This window comes from Anolis sagrei, chromosome 10 (genome assembly GCF_037176765.1).
Source record: "Anolis sagrei isolate rAnoSag1 chromosome 10, rAnoSag1.mat, whole genome shotgun sequence".
Classification (NCBI taxonomy): domain Eukaryota; kingdom Metazoa; phylum Chordata; class Lepidosauria; order Squamata; family Dactyloidae; genus Anolis; species Anolis sagrei.
The window spans coordinates 35,094,349-35,112,875 of record NC_090030.1 but is presented as its reverse complement, the minus strand read 5'-3'; the positions used below and the strand labels follow the sequence as shown (position 1 = coordinate 35,112,875).

Genomic DNA, 18,527 nt, shown 5'->3' with positions numbered 1-18,527 from the left:
GGCATTTCGGAAGAAGCTTAAAACCTGGCTCTTTGAGCAAGCGTTTGGCTAATCAGCGCAATTAAACATAGGATGACGGTAAACTGAACATAGGAACGGCTCAAGGATTATGAGATTGGATTTCATTTGTGATCGAGGCATTATGTATGATTGTTGTGTGTTTGCTTCTGTGTATGATGTGTTTTAATTGTTATTGCTATGTTAATTAATATTGTGTAAACCGCATTGAGTCACCTAATTTAGGTTGAGAAACGCGGTATAGAAATAAAGCAAATAAATAAATAAATAAATAATAAATTGCCTGGGACCCCCTCCCAGGCCGGGATCCCATTTCACACAGAGATACGCTGCTGCCTAAACCAACGCACCATTGAATCACCTCCACTTGTAACCCAATCTTCCACTTTGCTCCATCCCCGGATACATTAAGGATTACATCTGTATTGGTTGGAAGAAGGCTTGCTCGCTGAATTATTCATCTCACGGCGCACATCTCGCAGCTGGCTCTTTCTCTGAAGACCTTTCCTTTCTTTTTTTGTCCTCCCCCTTTCTCCTTGCGCTGATCACAAGATGCTAGTCCGGTCGCTGGCATTGCAAGCACTGCTCTTTATAACTCTGCAAAGACCGTCAAGGCCAGGCAGGGGCAAACTCTCTAACTTGGGGGCCGCTTGATGGGTGGGTGGGCTGTGAGGATGGGGTTCTCCCCAAGCCCCCTCCCTTCCCTGCCCTTTCCTCCCCTTCCTCTTCTCTTTCGGAGGCAGAAAGTGAAGGAAAAATGGGAAACGTTTGGTTGACCTTGGTCAGGAGGAGATGGTGGACAGGAGAGGAAAAGTGTCTCCATGAGACCCCGTATTGTCTACTCCTGATACAGAATCCTGGAGCTGGAAGAGACCCCCAAGCGCCATCCAGTCCAACCCCCTGCCATGCAGGAAGGCACAATCAAAGCACTCCCGACAGACAGCCTCTGCGGAAAAGCCTCCACCACAACCTAGTCCTCTCCAGGACATTTTTTCTAATCTTTTATGTCGAATATTTTCCTTGCCATGTGAACCCTGGTCTCTATAGAAGCAGAAAGTAACCCCCCCCCCCCCCCCGGCCTCAATGGGACACCCTTTTCCATGTGGTTTCTTGTTTCCTCTCTACCTTATCTTCTCCCAGCTAAATATTCCCCAGGAGGAAAGGAGGAAGGAAAAAGAGAAGGAAGAAAAGAAGGGAGGGAGGGAGGAAGAGAAGGAGAAAGAGAGTAGGGGAATCAGGGACAGAAGACAGGAAGGAGAAAGAGAGAGGGAAGAGGAAAGAGGGAGGGAGGATGGAAGGAGAAAGAGAGAGGGAAGGAAGGAGGGGGTGAAGATGGAAGGAAGGATGAAAGGGAGAAAGGAAGGAAGGGGAAAGAGAGAGGGAAGGAAGGAGGGAAGAGGGAAGGAAGAAAGGAAGGAACGAAGCATGGGAGGGAGGGAGGGAGGAAGGAGAAAGAGAGGGGAGGAGGGAGGAAAGAGGGAAGGAAGGACAAAAGGGAGGGAGGGAGGAAGAAAAGAGATAAAGGGAAGTAGAGAGGAAAGAGGGAAGAAAGGATGAAAACAAAGGAAGGAGAAAGAGGGAAGGAAGGAGGAAAGAGGAAAGGGAGGAAGGGAGTAAGGAAAGAGAAAGAGAAAAAGAAGTAGAGAGAAAAGAGAGAAAGAAGAAAGGATGAAAAGGAAGGAAGGAGAAAGAGAGGGAAGGAGGGAGGAAAGGAAGGAAGGAAGGAGAAAGAGGGAAAGAGGGAGGAAAGAGGAAAGGGAGGGAGTAGAGAAAGAGATAAAAGGAAGTAGAGAGGAAAGAGGGAAAGAAGAAAGGACAACAAGGAAGGAAGGAGAAAGAGAGAGGGAAGGAGGAAGGAAAGAGGGAAGGAAGGGCAAAAAGGAATGAATGAATGAATGAAGGGAGGGAGGGAGGGAGGGAAAGAGAGGGGGGAAACAGGGAGGAAAGAGGGAGGGAACGAAGGACGGATGAAAGGAAGGAAGGAGAAAGCGAGGGAGAAGGAGGGGGGAAATAGGGAAAGGAGAAGGTATGAAAGGGAGGGAGGGAAGGAAGGAGAAAGAGAAGGAGAAAGAGGTAAGGAAGGAAGGACAAAAAGGAAGGAAGGAGAAAGAGAGGGAAGGAGAGAGAAAAGAGGGAAGGGAGAAAGGGCAAAAGGGAAGGAAGGGAGGGAGGGAGGGAGGGAGACAAAGAGAGCTTAAGCGGCTGAGGGGAGAAAGGAAAGGGCCTGAGGCTGTTGGGAATGGTGGGAGTTGAAGTCCAAAACACCCGAAGGGAGGGCCCAAGTTTGCCCATGCCCGGTTTAGCATGAAATGTCCTCTCACCAAAACCAAGCGGAAACTTCAGGAGGTGCTCATTGATGATGCTCAAGTGGAAACAACCTGGAAAGGAGAGTTCCTTAGCAATTTTGGTCCAAGCAATGAATGGAAAACCTATGTCTCTCCAGATGCTCTCCAGTTCTCATAAGCCTCACCATTGAAGCCAGACGTTTGCCACAAACAAATCTCTTACATCGCACAGGAAAAGAGTGATAAGATAAGGATGTGCATTTAAAAGACTTGGTAATGAATATCCTACACTTTAGAGGACGTGCGTTATCAACAACAGATATAATTTCCCCTGACTTTCACTCAATAGACAGTTGGTAACACCGCAGTGTTAGTCATACGGAAATCTTTGGGTGACTCAGGGCTAGCTCCTTCCAGCTAAATTATTTGGCGACCTCCCCTTTGCAAAAACGAATGGCAATCTCCCAGTTCCTGGCCTCAGACCAACAGGAAAGTTCATGAATATTTTAAAAGGCAGGAGGAAAAAGATTTCCGCGATGTAGTCGCAGTGTGTGCGTACAAGACCATTTGGGTGCAACAAGTGAAATCCACTCCGAACTTGTTTGCAATGTCTCTGTTTCCTTGGATAGTAAATGAGTTATGATTCATAGTCTGTGGGTGGTTCGGAGTGACCCACTTCACTCTCAGGCTCGGGATTGATGCTTTGTGTTTTCTGGCAGCATAGAATTGGTCAGGTAGAAGGGAACGCACGGCTGTGTGCTCCTCGTACGCACACATTTCAAGCCAAAAATATGCTTAATATGGCAATGTTTGCTTATTTATTTATTTACTCTATTTGTATACCGCCTTTCTCAGCCTTTCGGCGACTCAAGGCGGTTTACAGGCAGCAAGATGATACACGTAATATCAACATGCACATAAAAACATTAAATACAATATGAAAACACAACAGAAACAATAAGCAATAAGCAACAGTCAGGAGAGAGGTGTTTTTAAAGTCTCCTCCTCAGTCCCCTTTCTCCTCTTAGTTGGCGGGGGGGGGGGGGGGAGTAGCAGGACGACTTCCACCTTCTCCTCCTGAGGTGGCAGGCAGATGTAGTAAGCAACAGCCAGGAGACAGGTGTTTTTAAAGTCTCTTCCTCAGTCCCCTTTCTCCTCCTGAGGTGGCAGGCAGATGTAGTAAGCAACAGCCATGATACAGGTGTTTTTATAGTCTCATCCTCAGTCCCCTTTCTCCTCTTAGCCTGCTTGGGGGAAGGGAGAGAAGCAGCATGACTTCCTCCTTCTCCTACGACTTCCTCCTTCTCCTCCTGAGGTGGCAGGTAGATGTAGTAAGCAACAGCCAGGAAACAGGTGTTTTAAAGTCTCCTCCTCAGTTCCCTTTCTCCTCTTATCCAGCTGGGGGGGGGGGGGGAGAAGGAGCAGGACTCCTCCTTCTCCTCCTGAGGTGGCAGGCAGATGTAGTAAGCAACAGCCAGGAGACAGGTTTTTTTAAAGTCTCTTCCTCAGTCCCCTTCCTCCTCTTAGCTGGCTGGGGGGGGGGGGGGAGAGAGAGAAGCAGCACGACATCCTCCTTCTCCAACGACTTCCTCCTTCTCCTCCTGAGGTGGCAGGCAGATGTAGTAATCAACAGCCAGGAGACAGGTGTTTTTAAAGTCTCCTCCGCAATCCCCTTTCTCCTCTTAGCCTGCCTGGGGGGAGGGAGAGAACCAGCATGACTTCCTCCTTCTCCTACGACTTCCTCCTTTTCCTCCTGAGGTGGCAGGCAGATGTAGTAAGCAACAACCAGGAAACAGGTGTTTTTAAAGTCTCCTCCTCAGTCCCCTTTCTCCTCTTAACAGGCTTGGGGGGCGGTGGAGAAGGAGCAGGACTCCTCTTTCTCCTCCTGAGGTGGCAGGCAGATGTAGCAAGCAACAGCTAGGAGACAGGTGTTTTTAAAGTCTCCTCCTCAGTCCCCTTTCTCCTCTTAGCAGGTTTGGGGGGGGGGGCGGAGAAGGAGCAGGACTTCCTCCTTCTCCTCCTGAGGTGGCAGGCAAATGTAGTAAGCAACAGCCAGGAGACAGGGGTTTTTAAAGTCTCCTCCTCAGTCCCCTTTCTCCTCTTAGCCAGCTTGGGGGGGGGGGCGGAGGCGGAGAAGGAGCAGGACTTCCTCCTTCTCCTCCTGAGGTGGCAGGCAGATGTAGTAAGCAGCAGCCAGGGGATACGTGTTTTTAAAGTCTCCTCCTCAGTCCCCTTTCTCCTCTTAGCCGGCTTTTAAAGGGGCGGTGCGGAGAAGGAGAAGGACTTCCTCCTTCTCCTCCTGAGGTGGCAGGCAGATGTAGTAAGCAAAAGCCAGGAAACAGGTGTTTTTAAAGTCTCCTCCTCAGTCCCCTTCCTTCTTCTAGCTGGCTTGGGAGGGAGAGTAACAGCAGGACCTCCTCCTTCTCCTGAGGTGGCAGGCAGATGTAGTAAGCAACAGCCAGGAGACAGGTGCTTTTTTAAAAAGTCTCCTCCTCAGCCCCCTTTCTTCTCTTAGCCGGCTTTTGGGGGGGGGGGGGAAGGGAAGCAGTAGGACTTCCTCCTTCTCCTGAGGTGGCAGGCAGATGTAGTAAGCAACAGCCAGGAGACAGATGTTTTTAAAGTCTCCTCCTCAGTCCACATTCTCCTCTTAGCCGGCTTGGGGGGGAGGGCGATAAGGAACAAGACTCCCTCCTTCTCCTCCTGAGGTAGAAGGCGGATGTAGTAAGAAACAGCCAGGAGGCAGGTGTTTTTAAAGTCTCCTCCTCAGTCCTTTCTCCTCTTAGCCAGCTTTGGGGAGGGGGGAAGAAGGAGCAGGACTTCCTCTTTCTCCTCCTGAGGTGGCAGGCAGATGTAGTAAGCAACAGCCAGAAGACAGATGTTTTTAAAGTCTTCTCCTCAGTCCCCTTTCTCCTCTTAGCCGGCTTTGGGGGAAGGAGAAGTAGTAGGACTTCCTCCTTCTCCTCCTGAGGTGGCAGGCAGGTGTTTGGGGCAAATGAACATTGTAAATGGACATTTGAGTCGCCACTTTGAGTCTCTTTAAGAAAGAAAAGCTGGCCTACGAAGACTAGTTGTAATATTTTAAAATATTTAAGTTTCAGGGGGTTAACCTGGCATGATGTGAGTTGTAGTTCTCCCACAACGTTACACATTTTGAAAAAAAAACTTTTTCAAATAACGCAGGCAATGCTGGGTCCCCAAGATAGTCCTTAATAAATGAAATATTTTTAGACCAAGAATCCATTTAGCTTTGAATTGTCTACAAGTCCAGCTTCCAAAGGATTCAGTTGGTATCCTTCTATGTTCTTGAAACATGTGCTGTGGCTCTTCTTCTGAGACGGGACAGAAAAAGTAATTGCTGCAGAAGAAGCTTCTGAATTTTCTCTCTCCCCGGCATAACAATCTGCTGAGCAAAGTGGTCCATGCAACAAAACCAACTGGCAGAGGGCAGATGGCCAAGGAGACTGACAAAAGAAACACATTTCTTCGCACAATGCACAATTTCTCTATTGAGATTCACCACCACTAGACGTGGTGATGGCTGCCAGCTGAGTTGGGTTTTTTCCAAAACAAGGAGAATTGGAGCTTGTCGTGTTCGTGAAGGTTGACGGTTCCGGCAGATTTTAGGGTTCCGAGCTTCCATATTCCCACTTTAAGAATATAGAATAACTAGCCGTCCCCTGCCACGCATTGCTGTGGCCCAGTTTGTATATATATGTGTTTATGTCTGTGTATATATTTGTGTATAAATGTGCGCATATGTGTGTGTGTATATAGCTATATAAATAAAAATGTAATGTTCGTTTGTGGTATCCACAGAACTCAAAAACCACTGGGGCAATTGGCACCAAATTTGGACACGATACACCTAACAACCCAATCTATGTCCTTCACTTATAAAAACACTGAAAAACACAGCAGAAGGGACTTAAAAAGCCCCAAAAATGATGAAAAGCTGAATGACAATGCAGAAAAAAAAGGAAGAAAGAGGGAGAGAAGGAGGGAAAAGAAAGAAAGAAAGAGAAAGAAAGAAAGAAAAGAAAGGGAGGGAGGGAAAGAAAAAAGGAAAGGGAGAAGGAAGGAAGGAAAGAGGTAGAGAAGGAAGAAAGGAGAGAAAGAGGAAGAGAAAGAAAAAGGAGGAAGGAAGGAAAGTTAGAGAAGGAAGGAAGGAGAGAAGGAAAGAAAAAAGGGCAAGAAGGAAGGAAAGAGAGAGAGAAGGAAGGGGGGAAGATGTAGAGAAAGAGGGAGGGAAAGAAAGAAGGAAAGGGAGAAGGAAGCATGGAAGCAAAGAGGGAAGGAAAGAAGGAAGGAAGGAAGGGTAGAGCAGGAAGAAAGGAGAGGAAGAGGAAGAGAAAGAAAAAAGGAGGGAGGAAGGAAAGTTAGAGAAGGAAGGAAGGAGAGAAGGAAAGAAAAAAGGGCAAGAAGGAAGGAAAGAGAGAGAAGGAAGGGGGGAAGATGTAGAGAAAGAGGGAGGGAAAGAAAGAAGGAAAGGGAGAAGGAAGCATGGAAGCAAAGAGGGAGGGAAGGAAGGAAGGAAGGAAGGAAGGAAGGAAGGAAGGAAGGGTAGAGCAGGAAGAAAGGAGAGAAAGAGGAAGAGAAAGAAAAAAGGAGGAAGGAAGGAAAGTTAGAGAAGGAAGGAAGGAGAGAAGGAAAGAAAAAAGGGCAAGAAGGAAGGAAAGAGAGAGAGAAGGAAGGGGGGAAGATGTAGAGAAAGAGGGAGGGAAGGAAAGAAGGAAAGAGAGAAGGAAGAAAAGAGAGACAGCAGAAGAGAAAGAAAAAGGGGGGAGGAAGTAAAGAGATAGAGAAGGAAGAAGAGAAGGAAAGACAGGAAGGAAGGAAGGAAGGAGGGAGGGAGGGAGGGAGGGAGTGAAGGAAGGAGGGAAAGAAGGAGAGAAAGAGGGAAGGTTGGCCACAGCAACGCCTGGCAGGTACAGCTAGTCTATATACATAAAAATGTAATGTTCGTTTGTGGGATTAACAGAACTCAAAAAACACTGGACAAATTGACACCAAATTTGGACACTACACCCCTAACAACCCAATCTATGTCCTTCACTCAAAACACACACACACACAAAAACAACAAAACAGATTTTGTCATTTGGGAGTTGTAGTTGCTGGGATTTATAGTTCCCCTACAATCAGAGAGCATTCTGAACTCAACCAATGATGGAAGTGAATCAAACTTGGCACACAGGACTCCCATGAGGAACAGAAAACACTAGAAGGGTTTAGTGGACACTGATGTTGATTTTGGGAGTTGTAGTTCACCTACATCCAGAGAACACTGTGGACACAAACAATGATGGATCTGTAGTATTATGAACCCTACCAACGATAGAATTGGGCCAAACCTCCCACACAGAACCCCCATGACCACCAGAGTGGGCCACAGCAACGCGTGGCAGGGGACAGCTAGTGTGTGCATATATTTGTGTATTTGTTTATATGCTTGTATGTATATTGTGTATGTGTGTGCTTGTCTATATGCATGTTTGTGTGTATGTATATGTGTGTGCATGTGTATATGGGTGTGTATATGTATATTTTTGTGTGTGCTTTTGCATATATATACACGTGTATGTGTGTGTCTATGCGTGCATGTGTATATGTATATGAGTGTATGTGTATATGTATATATGGTGTATTTTTTGGGTTTTTAAGTGCATTCCGCTGGGTTGTGTGTGTGTGTGTGTGTATGTTTTTAGGGGTGACGGACACTCATTGGACTGTTAGGTGTCTTGTGTCCAAATTTGGTGTCAATTCATCCAGTGGTTTTTGAGTTATGTAAATCCCACAAACGAACATTACATTTTTATTTATATAGACTAGTCGTCCCCTGCCACGTGTTGCTGTGGCCCAGTCTGTGTTTTGTGTGTGTATATATGTGTGTATTTGTGCATTTATATGTGTACATGTATATTGTGTATACGTGTTTGCTTGCCTATATGCATATTTGTGTGTATATATGTATGTGTGCATGTGTATATGTATATATGTATGTGTGCATGTATATGTCCATGCGTACACGTATATATGTGTGTATGTATATGTATGTGTGTATAATTCTGTGTGTTTGTGCATATGTATATGAGTGTATGTGTATATGTATATATGGTGTATTTTTGGGGTTTTTAAGTCTGTTCTGCTGGAGTTTTGTGTGTGTGCATGTGTCTATGGGTGATGGGACACTTTTTAGACTGTTACATATGTTGTGTCCAAATTTCGTGTCAATTCATCCAGTGGTTTTTGAGTTCTGTTAATCCACAAACGAACATTGCATTGGGTTGTTGTAGGTTTTTCCGGGCTATATGGCCAGGTTCTAGAGGCATTCTCTCCTGACGTTTCGCCTGCATCTATGGCAAGCATCCTCAGAGGTAGTGAGGTCTGTTGGAACTAGGAAAAAGGGTTTATATATATCTGTGGAATGACCAGGGTGGGACAAAGGACTCTTGTCTGCTGGAGCTAGGTGTGAATGTTTCAACTGCAGACTACTTCAACCAGAGAAGTCAGCCATAGCAGAGCACCTGATGAGCCAACCTGGACTCAGCGTATTATTGGAGGACACAGAAATGCTGGACCACTCTCACAACCCCCATGTCAGACTATACAGAGAAGCCACTGAAATCCTCAAACATGTGGACCATTTCAACAGAAAGGAGGAAACCATGAAAATGAACAAAATCTGGCTAACAGTATTAAAAAACTCTAAAATTACAACAGCAAAACAACAGAGAGTAAACAATCAGGCACATCAAATCACTCTCAACAAAAGATTCCCCCCAGGCACTTCCAAGCCATTAAATGCTAATCAAGGTGGTCAGTTGAAACATTCACACCTAGCTCCAGCAGACAAGAGTCCTTTGTCCCACCCTGGTCATTCCACAGATATATAAACCCTTTTTTCCTACTTCCAACAGACCTCACTACCTCTGAGGATGCTTGTCATAAATGCAGGCGAAATGTCAGGAGAAAATGCCTCTAGAACATGGCCATATAGCCCGAAATACCTACAACAACCCAGTGATTCCGGCCATGAAAGCCTTCGACAAGACATTGAACATTACATTTTTATTTATATAGAGCTGGAAGAGACTGCATGGGCCATGTAGTCCAACCCCTTTCTGTCATGCAGGAAAAGCACAATCAAATACCCCCGACAGATAGCCATCCAGCCTCTGTTTGAAAGCCTCCAAGGAAGGAGCTTTCACCAGACTCTGAAGCAGAGAGTTCCACTGTTGAACAGCTCTCATAGTCAGGAATGTCTTCCTAATATGGTTTTCAGTAATGAACATAAGTTGCCTTCAGATTTTTTTGGATAAGTGGAATAAACCTATTTTTTTAAAGCAGGTGAATAGATGGCATGCTGCATCCAGGTTATCTTATGTTTCCATAAAGCGAATCAAAGGTACAGGATCTGTGGAGGGCCTTTGAATTCTGGTCACCAAGGGTTACCGTTTTTCCCTCTGCCTTTAGGAATGACGTGGTTGTAAAAAATGCAAAGAACGGAGCAGCTTGTGCAACAGAGATGAAAAATTAGGAGAAGTGCAAAACCTGGCCATAACATCAAAAAACAACCTAAGTGGCAATTTCTTGGTCACCTGAATATTGTTGATATTATTATTATGTTTGTTATTATTTATTATTATTTATTACTAGCTGTACCCGCCACGCGTTGCTGTGGTGACAGATCACAGATTGGTGGTGGTTAGTGTTGTGTGCTTTTGTGCTGTTGTAGTTGTTTCCAGATTGGTTGTTGTTGTGTTTTTGTTGCTAGGATGCGGAACAATGGCTTCAAACTACAAGAGAGGAGATTCCATCTGAACATGAGGAAGAACTTCCTGACTGTGCTAAAAACACTGAGCTAATTGGGAGACACCCTAGTACCTCCTGCCCACGAGGTCTCTTTCAACTCTAGGATTCTATGATTCTATGCTGTTGTTATTACAGTAAAGTCTCGCTTATCCAACCTTCGCTCATCTGACGTTCTGTATTATCCGACGCAGCCTACCTCCCGCCCGGATTCACAGCTGTTTCTATAGGTCAGAAAAGAAGGATGAGAGGAGATATGATAGCCATGTATAAATATGTGAGAGGAAGCCACAGGGAGGAGGAGGGAGCAAGCTTCCTTTCTGCTTCCCTGGAGACTAGGACGCAAGGGAACAATGGCTTCAAACTACAAGAGAGGAGATTCCATCTGAACATGAGGAAGAACTTCCTGACTGTGCTAAAAAACACTGAGCTAATTGGGAGACGCCCTAGTACCTCCTGCCCACGAGGTCTCTTTCAACTCTAGGATTCTATGATTCTATGCTGTTGTTATTACAGTAAAGTCTCGCTTATCCAACCTTCGCTCATCTGACGTTCTGTATTATCCGACGCAGCCTACCTCCCGCCCGGATTCACAGCTGTTTCTCTAGGTCAGAAAAGAAGGATGAGAGGAGATATGATAGCCATGTATAAATATGTGAGAGGAAGCCACAGGGAGGAGGGAGCAAGCTTCCTTTCTGCTTCCCTGGAGACTAGGACGCAATGGAACAATGGCTTCAAACTACAAGAAAGGAGATTCCATCTGAACATGAGGAAGAACTTCCTGACTGTGAGAGCTGTTCAGCCATGGAACTCTCTGCCCTGGAGTGCGGTGGAGGCTCCTTCTTTGGAAGCTTTTAAACAGAGGCTGGATGGCCATCTGTCAGGGGTGATTTGAATGCAATATTCCTGCTTCTTGGCTCTATGATTCTAAGGGGAGCAGGGAAGTGCTCAGGAATTGGAGGGAGAAGAAGAATCAGACAATAAGCGTTTGAAAGTGACCACATTTCTAGAGAGACGAAAAGAGACAGAGCACAGGTGGCGTTCTGCTAGGATAGCTGCTAAAAACGCTGAGCTAATTGGGAGACACCCTAGTACAGTGTTTCTCAACCTAGGTGTCGGGACCCCAGGGGGGGGGGGGTTGTGAGGGAATTTCAGAGGGGTTCACAGTGCTCTCCAGATGTAGATGAACTATATCTCCCCTAAATCACGGTCAATTCATCCCGAATCCTTCCAGTGTTTTCTGTTGATAATGGGGGTTCTGTGCAGGAAGTTTGGCCCAATTCTATTGGTGGGTTTCAAAATGCTCTTTGATTGTAAGTGAACTATAAATCCCAGCAACTACAACTCCCAAATGCCAAGGTCTATTTTCCTCAAGCTCCACCAGTATTCATATTTGGGCATATTGAATATTCATGCCAAGTTGGTCCAGATCTATCATTGTTTGAGTTCACAGTGCTCTCTGGATGTAGGTGAACTACAACTTCCAAACTCAAGGTCAATTCACACCAAACCCTTCCAGTATTTTCTGTTGGTCGTGAGAGTTCTGTGTGTCAAGTTTGGTTCAATTCCGTCGTTGGTGGAGTTCAGAACGCTGTTTGATTGTTGGTAAACTATAAATCCCAGCAACTACAACTCCCAAATGACAAAATCAATCCTCCGAACCCTAGTACCTCCTTCCCACGAGGTCTCTTTCAACTCTAGGATTCTATGATTCTATGCTGTTGTTATTACAGTAAAGTCTCGCTTATCCAACCTTCGCTCATCCGACGTTCTGTATTATCCGACGCAGCCTGCCTCCCGCCCGGATTCACAACTGTTTGTCTAGGTCAGTGGTTCTCAACCTTCCGCTTAGTGTGGTTTCTCATGTTGTGGTGACCCGCAACCATAACATTATTTTCGTTGCTACTTCATAACTGTCATTTTCCTATTATTATGAATTGTCATGTAAATATCTGATTTGCAGGATGTATTTTCATTCACTGGACCAAATTTGGCACAAATACCCCATATGACCAAATTTGAATACTGGTGGGGTTGAAGGGGATTCATTTTGTTATTTGGGAGTTGTAGTTGCTGGGATTTATAGTTCTCCTACAATCGAGGAGCATTCTGAACTCCACCAATGATGGAATTGAACCAAGCTTGGCACACAGAACTCCGATGACCCAGAGAAAATATTGGAAGGGTCTGGTGGAAGTTGTGTTTGGGAGTTGTAGTTCACCTACATCCAGAGAACACTGTGGACTCAAACAATGATGGATCTGGACCAAACATGGCATGGGTACTCAATATGCCAAAATGTGAACACTGGTGAAGTTTGAGGAAAATAGACCTTGACATTTGGGAGTTGTAGTTGATGGGATTTATAGTTCACCTACAATCAAAGAGCATTCTGAACTCCACCAGCGATGGAATTGAACCAAACTTGGTACACAGAACTCCCATGACTCACAGAAAATACTGGAAGGGTCTGGTAGAAATTGATCTTGAGTTTGGGAGTTGTAGTTCATCTACATCCAGAGAACACTGTGGATTCAATCAATGATAGATCTGGACCAAACTTGGCATGGATACTCAATATGCCTAAATGTGTACACTGGTGGAGCTTGGTGAAAATAGACCTTAACATTTGGGAGTTGTAGTTGCTGGGATTTATAGTTCACCTACAATCAAATAGTATTCTGAGTCCCACCAATGAGAGAATTGGACCAAACTTCTCACTCAGAACCTCAGTGACCAATAGAAAATACTGTGTTTTCTGATGGTCTTTGGTGACCCCTCTGACACCCCTCGTGACCCTCCCAGGGGTCCCGACCCCCAGGTTGAGAAACACTGCTCTAGGCAGCAACCACTGCAACTCCCACACGACAGGCCTGGACCAAACTTGCCACACAGACTCTCCATGACATACATTTTGTCCTGGTGACAGTTGAGGGAGGATGGACCAGGGACAATGGGATTTGTAGTATCTTCACTCACTTCCAGAAACCACTACGACCCCCCACCTGAACCAAATTTGGCACACAGACTCCCTATGATGTACTTTATGTTCTCGTGAGGGTTAGGGGAGGATGGACCACAGACGATGTGATTTGCAGTACCTTCACCTACTTCCATAGATCCCTGTGACCCCACAAATGATGGACTTGGACTAAACTTGGCACACAGACCGTCCATGGGCAATTGTACATACTGGCAACTTTTGGGGGCGGGGGTGATTGCCTTGGGAATCTGGAAGTTGTAGTTCACCCTTATCCAGAGAGCACTAAACCCAGCTGATGATGGATCTGGACCAAACTTGTGAAACAGACCCAACATGGCCAACTGTGAATACTAGCAGAGTTTTGGGGTGATTGCCATGCGAATCTGGGAGTTGTAGTTCACCCTTATCCAGAGCACTGCACCCAGTTGACGACGGATCTGGACCAAACTTGGCACAGAGACCCAACATGGCCAAGTGTGAATACTGGCAGGGTTTGGGAAGGATTGACCCACTATTCTGGGAATTCTAGTTCGCCCACATTCTTATGGGAGCATTCATTAAAAAAGACAAAAGTAAAGCAGGCTTTTTCTAGTAAATAGCATTACATATTACCAAACATCAAAAACCAAACAATGCCTATCTCAAATAATACGGGCACTGCCAGGTCCCCAAGCTAGTATTAATAATAATAATGGGAGTTGTAGTTTGGTGAGGCAACAGCTCTCTAGAACAGAGCAAGCTAATAATAATAATAATAATAATAATAATAATAATAATAATAATAATAATGGGAGTTGTAGTTTGGTGAGGCACCAGATCCCTTGAGCAGAGCAAGCTAATAATAATTAACTCCTAACTTCAAGATATTTCATTATGGACATAAATTTAAACACTTCTGATCCCAAATTTAATAATGAGGATGATAATTATAGTAATAATAATGGGAGTTGTAGTTTGCTTAGGCACCAGCTCTATCGCGCAGAGCAAGCTAATAATAATAATAATAATAACAAGAATGGGAATTGTATTTGGTGAAACACCAGCTCTCTTGAGCAGAGCAAGCTAATAATAGTAGTAATAATATTAATATTATTATTAATAATAATGGGAATTGTATTTGGTGAAGCAATAGCTCTATTGCGCAGAGCAAGCTAATAGTAATAATAATAATAATGGGAATTGCAATTTGGTGATGCAGCAGCTTTCTTGAGCACAGCAGAATAATAATAACAGCATAATAATAATAATAATAGGAAATGCAGTTTGGTGATGCACCAGTTCTCTTGAGCACAGGATAATAATAATAATAATAATAATAATATAATATAATAATAATAATAATAATAATAATTGCAGTTTGGTGAAGCACCAGCTCTCTTGAACAGAGCAGGCTAATAATAGTAATAATAATAAAAATAATAATAACAATAATAATAATGGGAATTGCAGTTTGGTGAAGCACCAGCTCTATCGCGCAGAGCAAGCTAATAATAATAATAATAATAATAATAATAATAATAATAATAATGGGAATTGTAGTTTGGTGAAGCACTAGCTCTATTGCGCAGAGTAGGCTAATAATAATGATGATTATGATGATGGGAATTGTAGTTTGGTGAAGCAGTAGTTCTATTGCCCAGAGCAAGCTTATCATAATAATAATAATAATAATAATAATAATAATAATAATAATGGGAATTGCAGTTTGGTGATGCACCAGCTTTATTGAGCACAGAATAATAATAATAATAATAATAATAATAATAATAATAATAATAATAATGGGAGCTGCAGTTTGGTGAAGCACTACTTCTATTGCAGAGAGCAAGCTAATAATAATAATAATAATAATAATAATAATAATGGGAATCGTATTTGGTGAGGCACCAGCTAATAATAATGATAATAATGGGAGTTGTAGTTTACTGAGACACCAGCTCTCTTGAGCAGAGCAGGCTAATAATAATAATAATAATGGGAATTGCAGTTTGGTGATGCACCAGCTCTCTTGAGCAGGGCAAGCTAATAATAGTAATAATAATAGTAATAATAATGGGAATTGTATTTGATGAAGCACTAGCTCTCTTGAGCACAGAAGGCTAATCATAATAATAACATAATAATAATAATTATAATAATAATAATAATAATGGGAATTATAGTTTGGTGAAGCACCAGCTCTCTTGCACAGAGCAAGCTAATAATAGTAATAATAATGATAATAATAATGATAATAATAATAATAATAATAATAATGGGAGTTGTAGTTTGGTGATGCACCATTTCTCTTGAGCAGAGCAAGCTAATAATGAGAGTTCTAGTTTGGTGAGCTGCTGAAGGGGAAGGGGGAAAGGAAAGGTCCTGAGGTTGTGAGGAATGCTGGGAGTTGTAGTCCCAAAGGCCTGATGGGAGTTGTAGGTTGCTGAGACACCAACTCTCTTGAGCAGAGCAAGCTAATAATGAGAGTTCTAGTTTGGTGAGCTGCTGAAGGGGAAGGGGGAAAGGAAAGGTCCTGAGGCTGTGAGGAATGCTGGGAGTTGTAGTCCCAAAGGCCTGATGGGAGTTGTAGTTTGCTGAGACACCAACTCTCTTGAGCAGAGCAAGCTAATAATGAGAGTTCTAGTTTGGTGAGCTGCTGAAGGGGAAGGGGGAAAGGAAAGGTCCTGAGGCTGTGAGGAATGCTGGGAGTTGTAGTCCCAAAGGCCTGATGGGAGTTGTAGTTTGCTGAGACACCAACTCTCTTGAGCAGAGCAAGCTAATAATGAGAGTTCTAGTTTGGTGAGCTGCTGAAGGGGAAGGGGGAAAGGCCTGAGGCTGTGAGGAATGCTGGGAGTTGTAGTCCCAAGCGCCTGAGGCCCACTCACCGGCCAGCCCTCCTCCTCCTCCGCCTTCCTCGCCGTAGCCTCTCCTCCGCTGGAGCACGAAGTACCGGTTGGCGCGCTCGGGGGCCCAGAGGTTGAGGCCGCTCTTGAGGAGCAGCTCCTCCGGCCTCAGCCACATCCTCACTCCCGCTCTCTTCCGCCTCCGGCGCCGAATGAGGGTTTCCACGCACACAAGCGCCGCTTCCCCCACACAAGCCCCGCCCCCTCCGCGGGGCATGCCGGGAGTTGTCGTTCCTCGCCGCGCTCCTCCCTCCCACTGCCCCGCTCGGCGCACTACCCGCCCCGGCATCCTTTGCGCAGGCAGGCGGGGCTCTTCTTCCGGACTCCAACTCCCAGGCGCCTCGGCTTGCTCCATCCATGGCGAAGGATCCTGGGAGATGAAGTTCAAAACATTGGCATGAGGCACAGAGGCTGGCGTGCCCAAAGGGAAAAGGCTTTGGGAGTCATGCAGTTTGACAAGGTTTGTAGCCTTCTCTCCCAAGAGTGTGGGTCCTTCACCCTTCAGCCAGGGCAGTTAAAGTGGTCTCGAACTGTGTTAATTCTCCAGTGTAGATGCAGCTAAATAATAATTATATTAATAATATTAATAATAATATTAATTATTATTATTATTAATATTCTAGTGTAGATGCAGTTAAAGTGGTCTCGAACTGTGTTAGTTCTCCAGTGTAGATGCAGCTAAATAATAATTATATTAATAATATTAATAATAATATTAATTATTATTATTATTAATATTCTAGTGTAGATGCAGTTAAAGTGGTCTCGAACTGTGTTAATTCTCCAGTGTAGATGCAGCTAAATAATAATTATATTAATAATATTAATAATAATATTAATTATTATTATTATTAATATTCTAGTGTAGATGCAGTTAAAGGGGTCTCAAACTGTGTTAGTTCTCCAGTGTAGATGCAGCTAAATAATAATTATATTAATAATATTATTAATAATATTAATAATTATTATTAATATTCTAGTGTAGATGCAGTTAAAGGGGTCTCAAACTGTGTTAGTTCTCCAGTGTAGATGCAGCTAAATAATAATTATATTAATAATATTAATAATAATATTAATAATTATTATTAATATTCTAGTGTAGATGCAGCTAAAGTGGTCTCAAACTGTGTTAGTTCTCCAGTGTAGATGCAGCTAAACTGGTCTCTGGACCCAAAGCGGGCCAGGCAAGGGAGCAAATGCAGCAAGTGTAGTTACTGGGATGTATAGTTCACCTACAATCAAAGAGCATTCTGAACTCCACCAATGATGGAATTGAAGCAAATATGGCACACAGAACTCCCACGACAAACAGAGGGGGGGGGGGCACCAAAATACTGTTTGCTTACCATTGCAAATTACCTAGGGCTGCCTCTGCATGAGGAAGAACTTCCTGACTGTGAGAGCCGTTCAGCAGTGGAACTCTCTGCCCCAGAGTGTGGTGGAGGCTCCTTCTTTGGAAGCTTTGAAACAGAGGCTGGATGGCCATCTGTCAGGGGTGATTTGAATGCAATATTCCTGCTTCTTGGCAGAATGGGGTTGGACTGGATGGCCCATGACTGTGAGAGCCGTTCAGCAGTGGAACTCTCTGCCCCGGAGTGTGGTGGAGGCTCCTTCTTTGGAAGCTTTGAAACAGAGGCTGGATGGCCATCTGTCAGGGGTGATTTGAATGCAATATTCCTGCTTCTTGGCAGAATGGGGTTGGACTGGATGGCCCATGACTGTGAGAGCCGTTCAGCAGTGGAACTCTCTGCCCCGGAGTGTGGTGGAGGCTCCTTCTTTGGAAGCTTTGAAACAGAGGCTGGATGGCCATCTGTCGGAGGTGCTTTGAATGCAATATTCCTGCTTCTTGGCAGAATGGGGTTGGACTGGATGGCCTATGAGGTCTCTTCCAACTCTTGGATTCTAGGATTCTATGAGGCTGGATGGCCATCTGTTGGGGGTGCTTTGAATGCAATATTCCTGCTTCTTGGCAGAATGGGGTTGGACTGGATGATGGCCCAGGAGGTCTCTTCCAACTCTTTGATTCTAGGGTTCTAAGTGGCGAAGTTTTATGACGTCCAAGCAAGGCCAAGCCCAGATTTTTAAGGACTGCAACTCTTCTTTCCGACAGCCGGAATTACAAATTTGGAGATAATAATTACTCTAATTTGTATTTAAAAATAAAGTCCTCATGTCAGGCTGAGTCAGAATTGAGGTCGGGCAGCTGCCTGCTTCTCAAGAGCAGATGCACTTGCTGGAGGTTGGCAATTTGGGTCCCGACACTTAGTCCTGATTACAGCAAAGGCCAAGCCAATCCTTTCAGAGGCACACGCAGCTTGCAGAAGAACAAGCCCGATGTGCACGCTGAATCTCAATTCTTGCCATCTGCCCTGTTCTGTGGATTCATGGCATGGGCTTAAAGCTAACTTCAAAAACTGTGGCATAGATATCGAGAACTGGGAAGCCCTGGCCCTTGAGCGCTGTAGCTGGAGGTCAGCTGTGACCAGCAGTGCTGCGGTATTCAAACTTGGAGAACAATCTTACTCGGACAACGAGGGATCGCCTAAGAGA

At 44.6% G+C, this 18,527-nt stretch overlaps 1 protein-coding gene across 1 annotated transcript in view; it reads right to left on the bottom strand.

Annotated features, from left to right (window-relative positions):
- The window catches only part of TBC1D8B (TBC1 domain family member 8B), a 64,472-nt gene extending 48,344 nt beyond the window's left edge, over positions 1 to 16,128 (bottom strand). The window contains exon 1 of the mRNA XM_067471692.1: positions 15,960 to 16,128. Within this exon, the coding sequence (XP_067327793.1) occupies positions 15,960 to 16,095 (136 nt within the window). The 5' untranslated portion in view covers positions 16,096 to 16,128. The remainder of the gene's footprint in view (positions 1 to 15,959) is intronic.
- Positions 16,129 to 18,527: the final 2,399 nt, after the last annotated feature.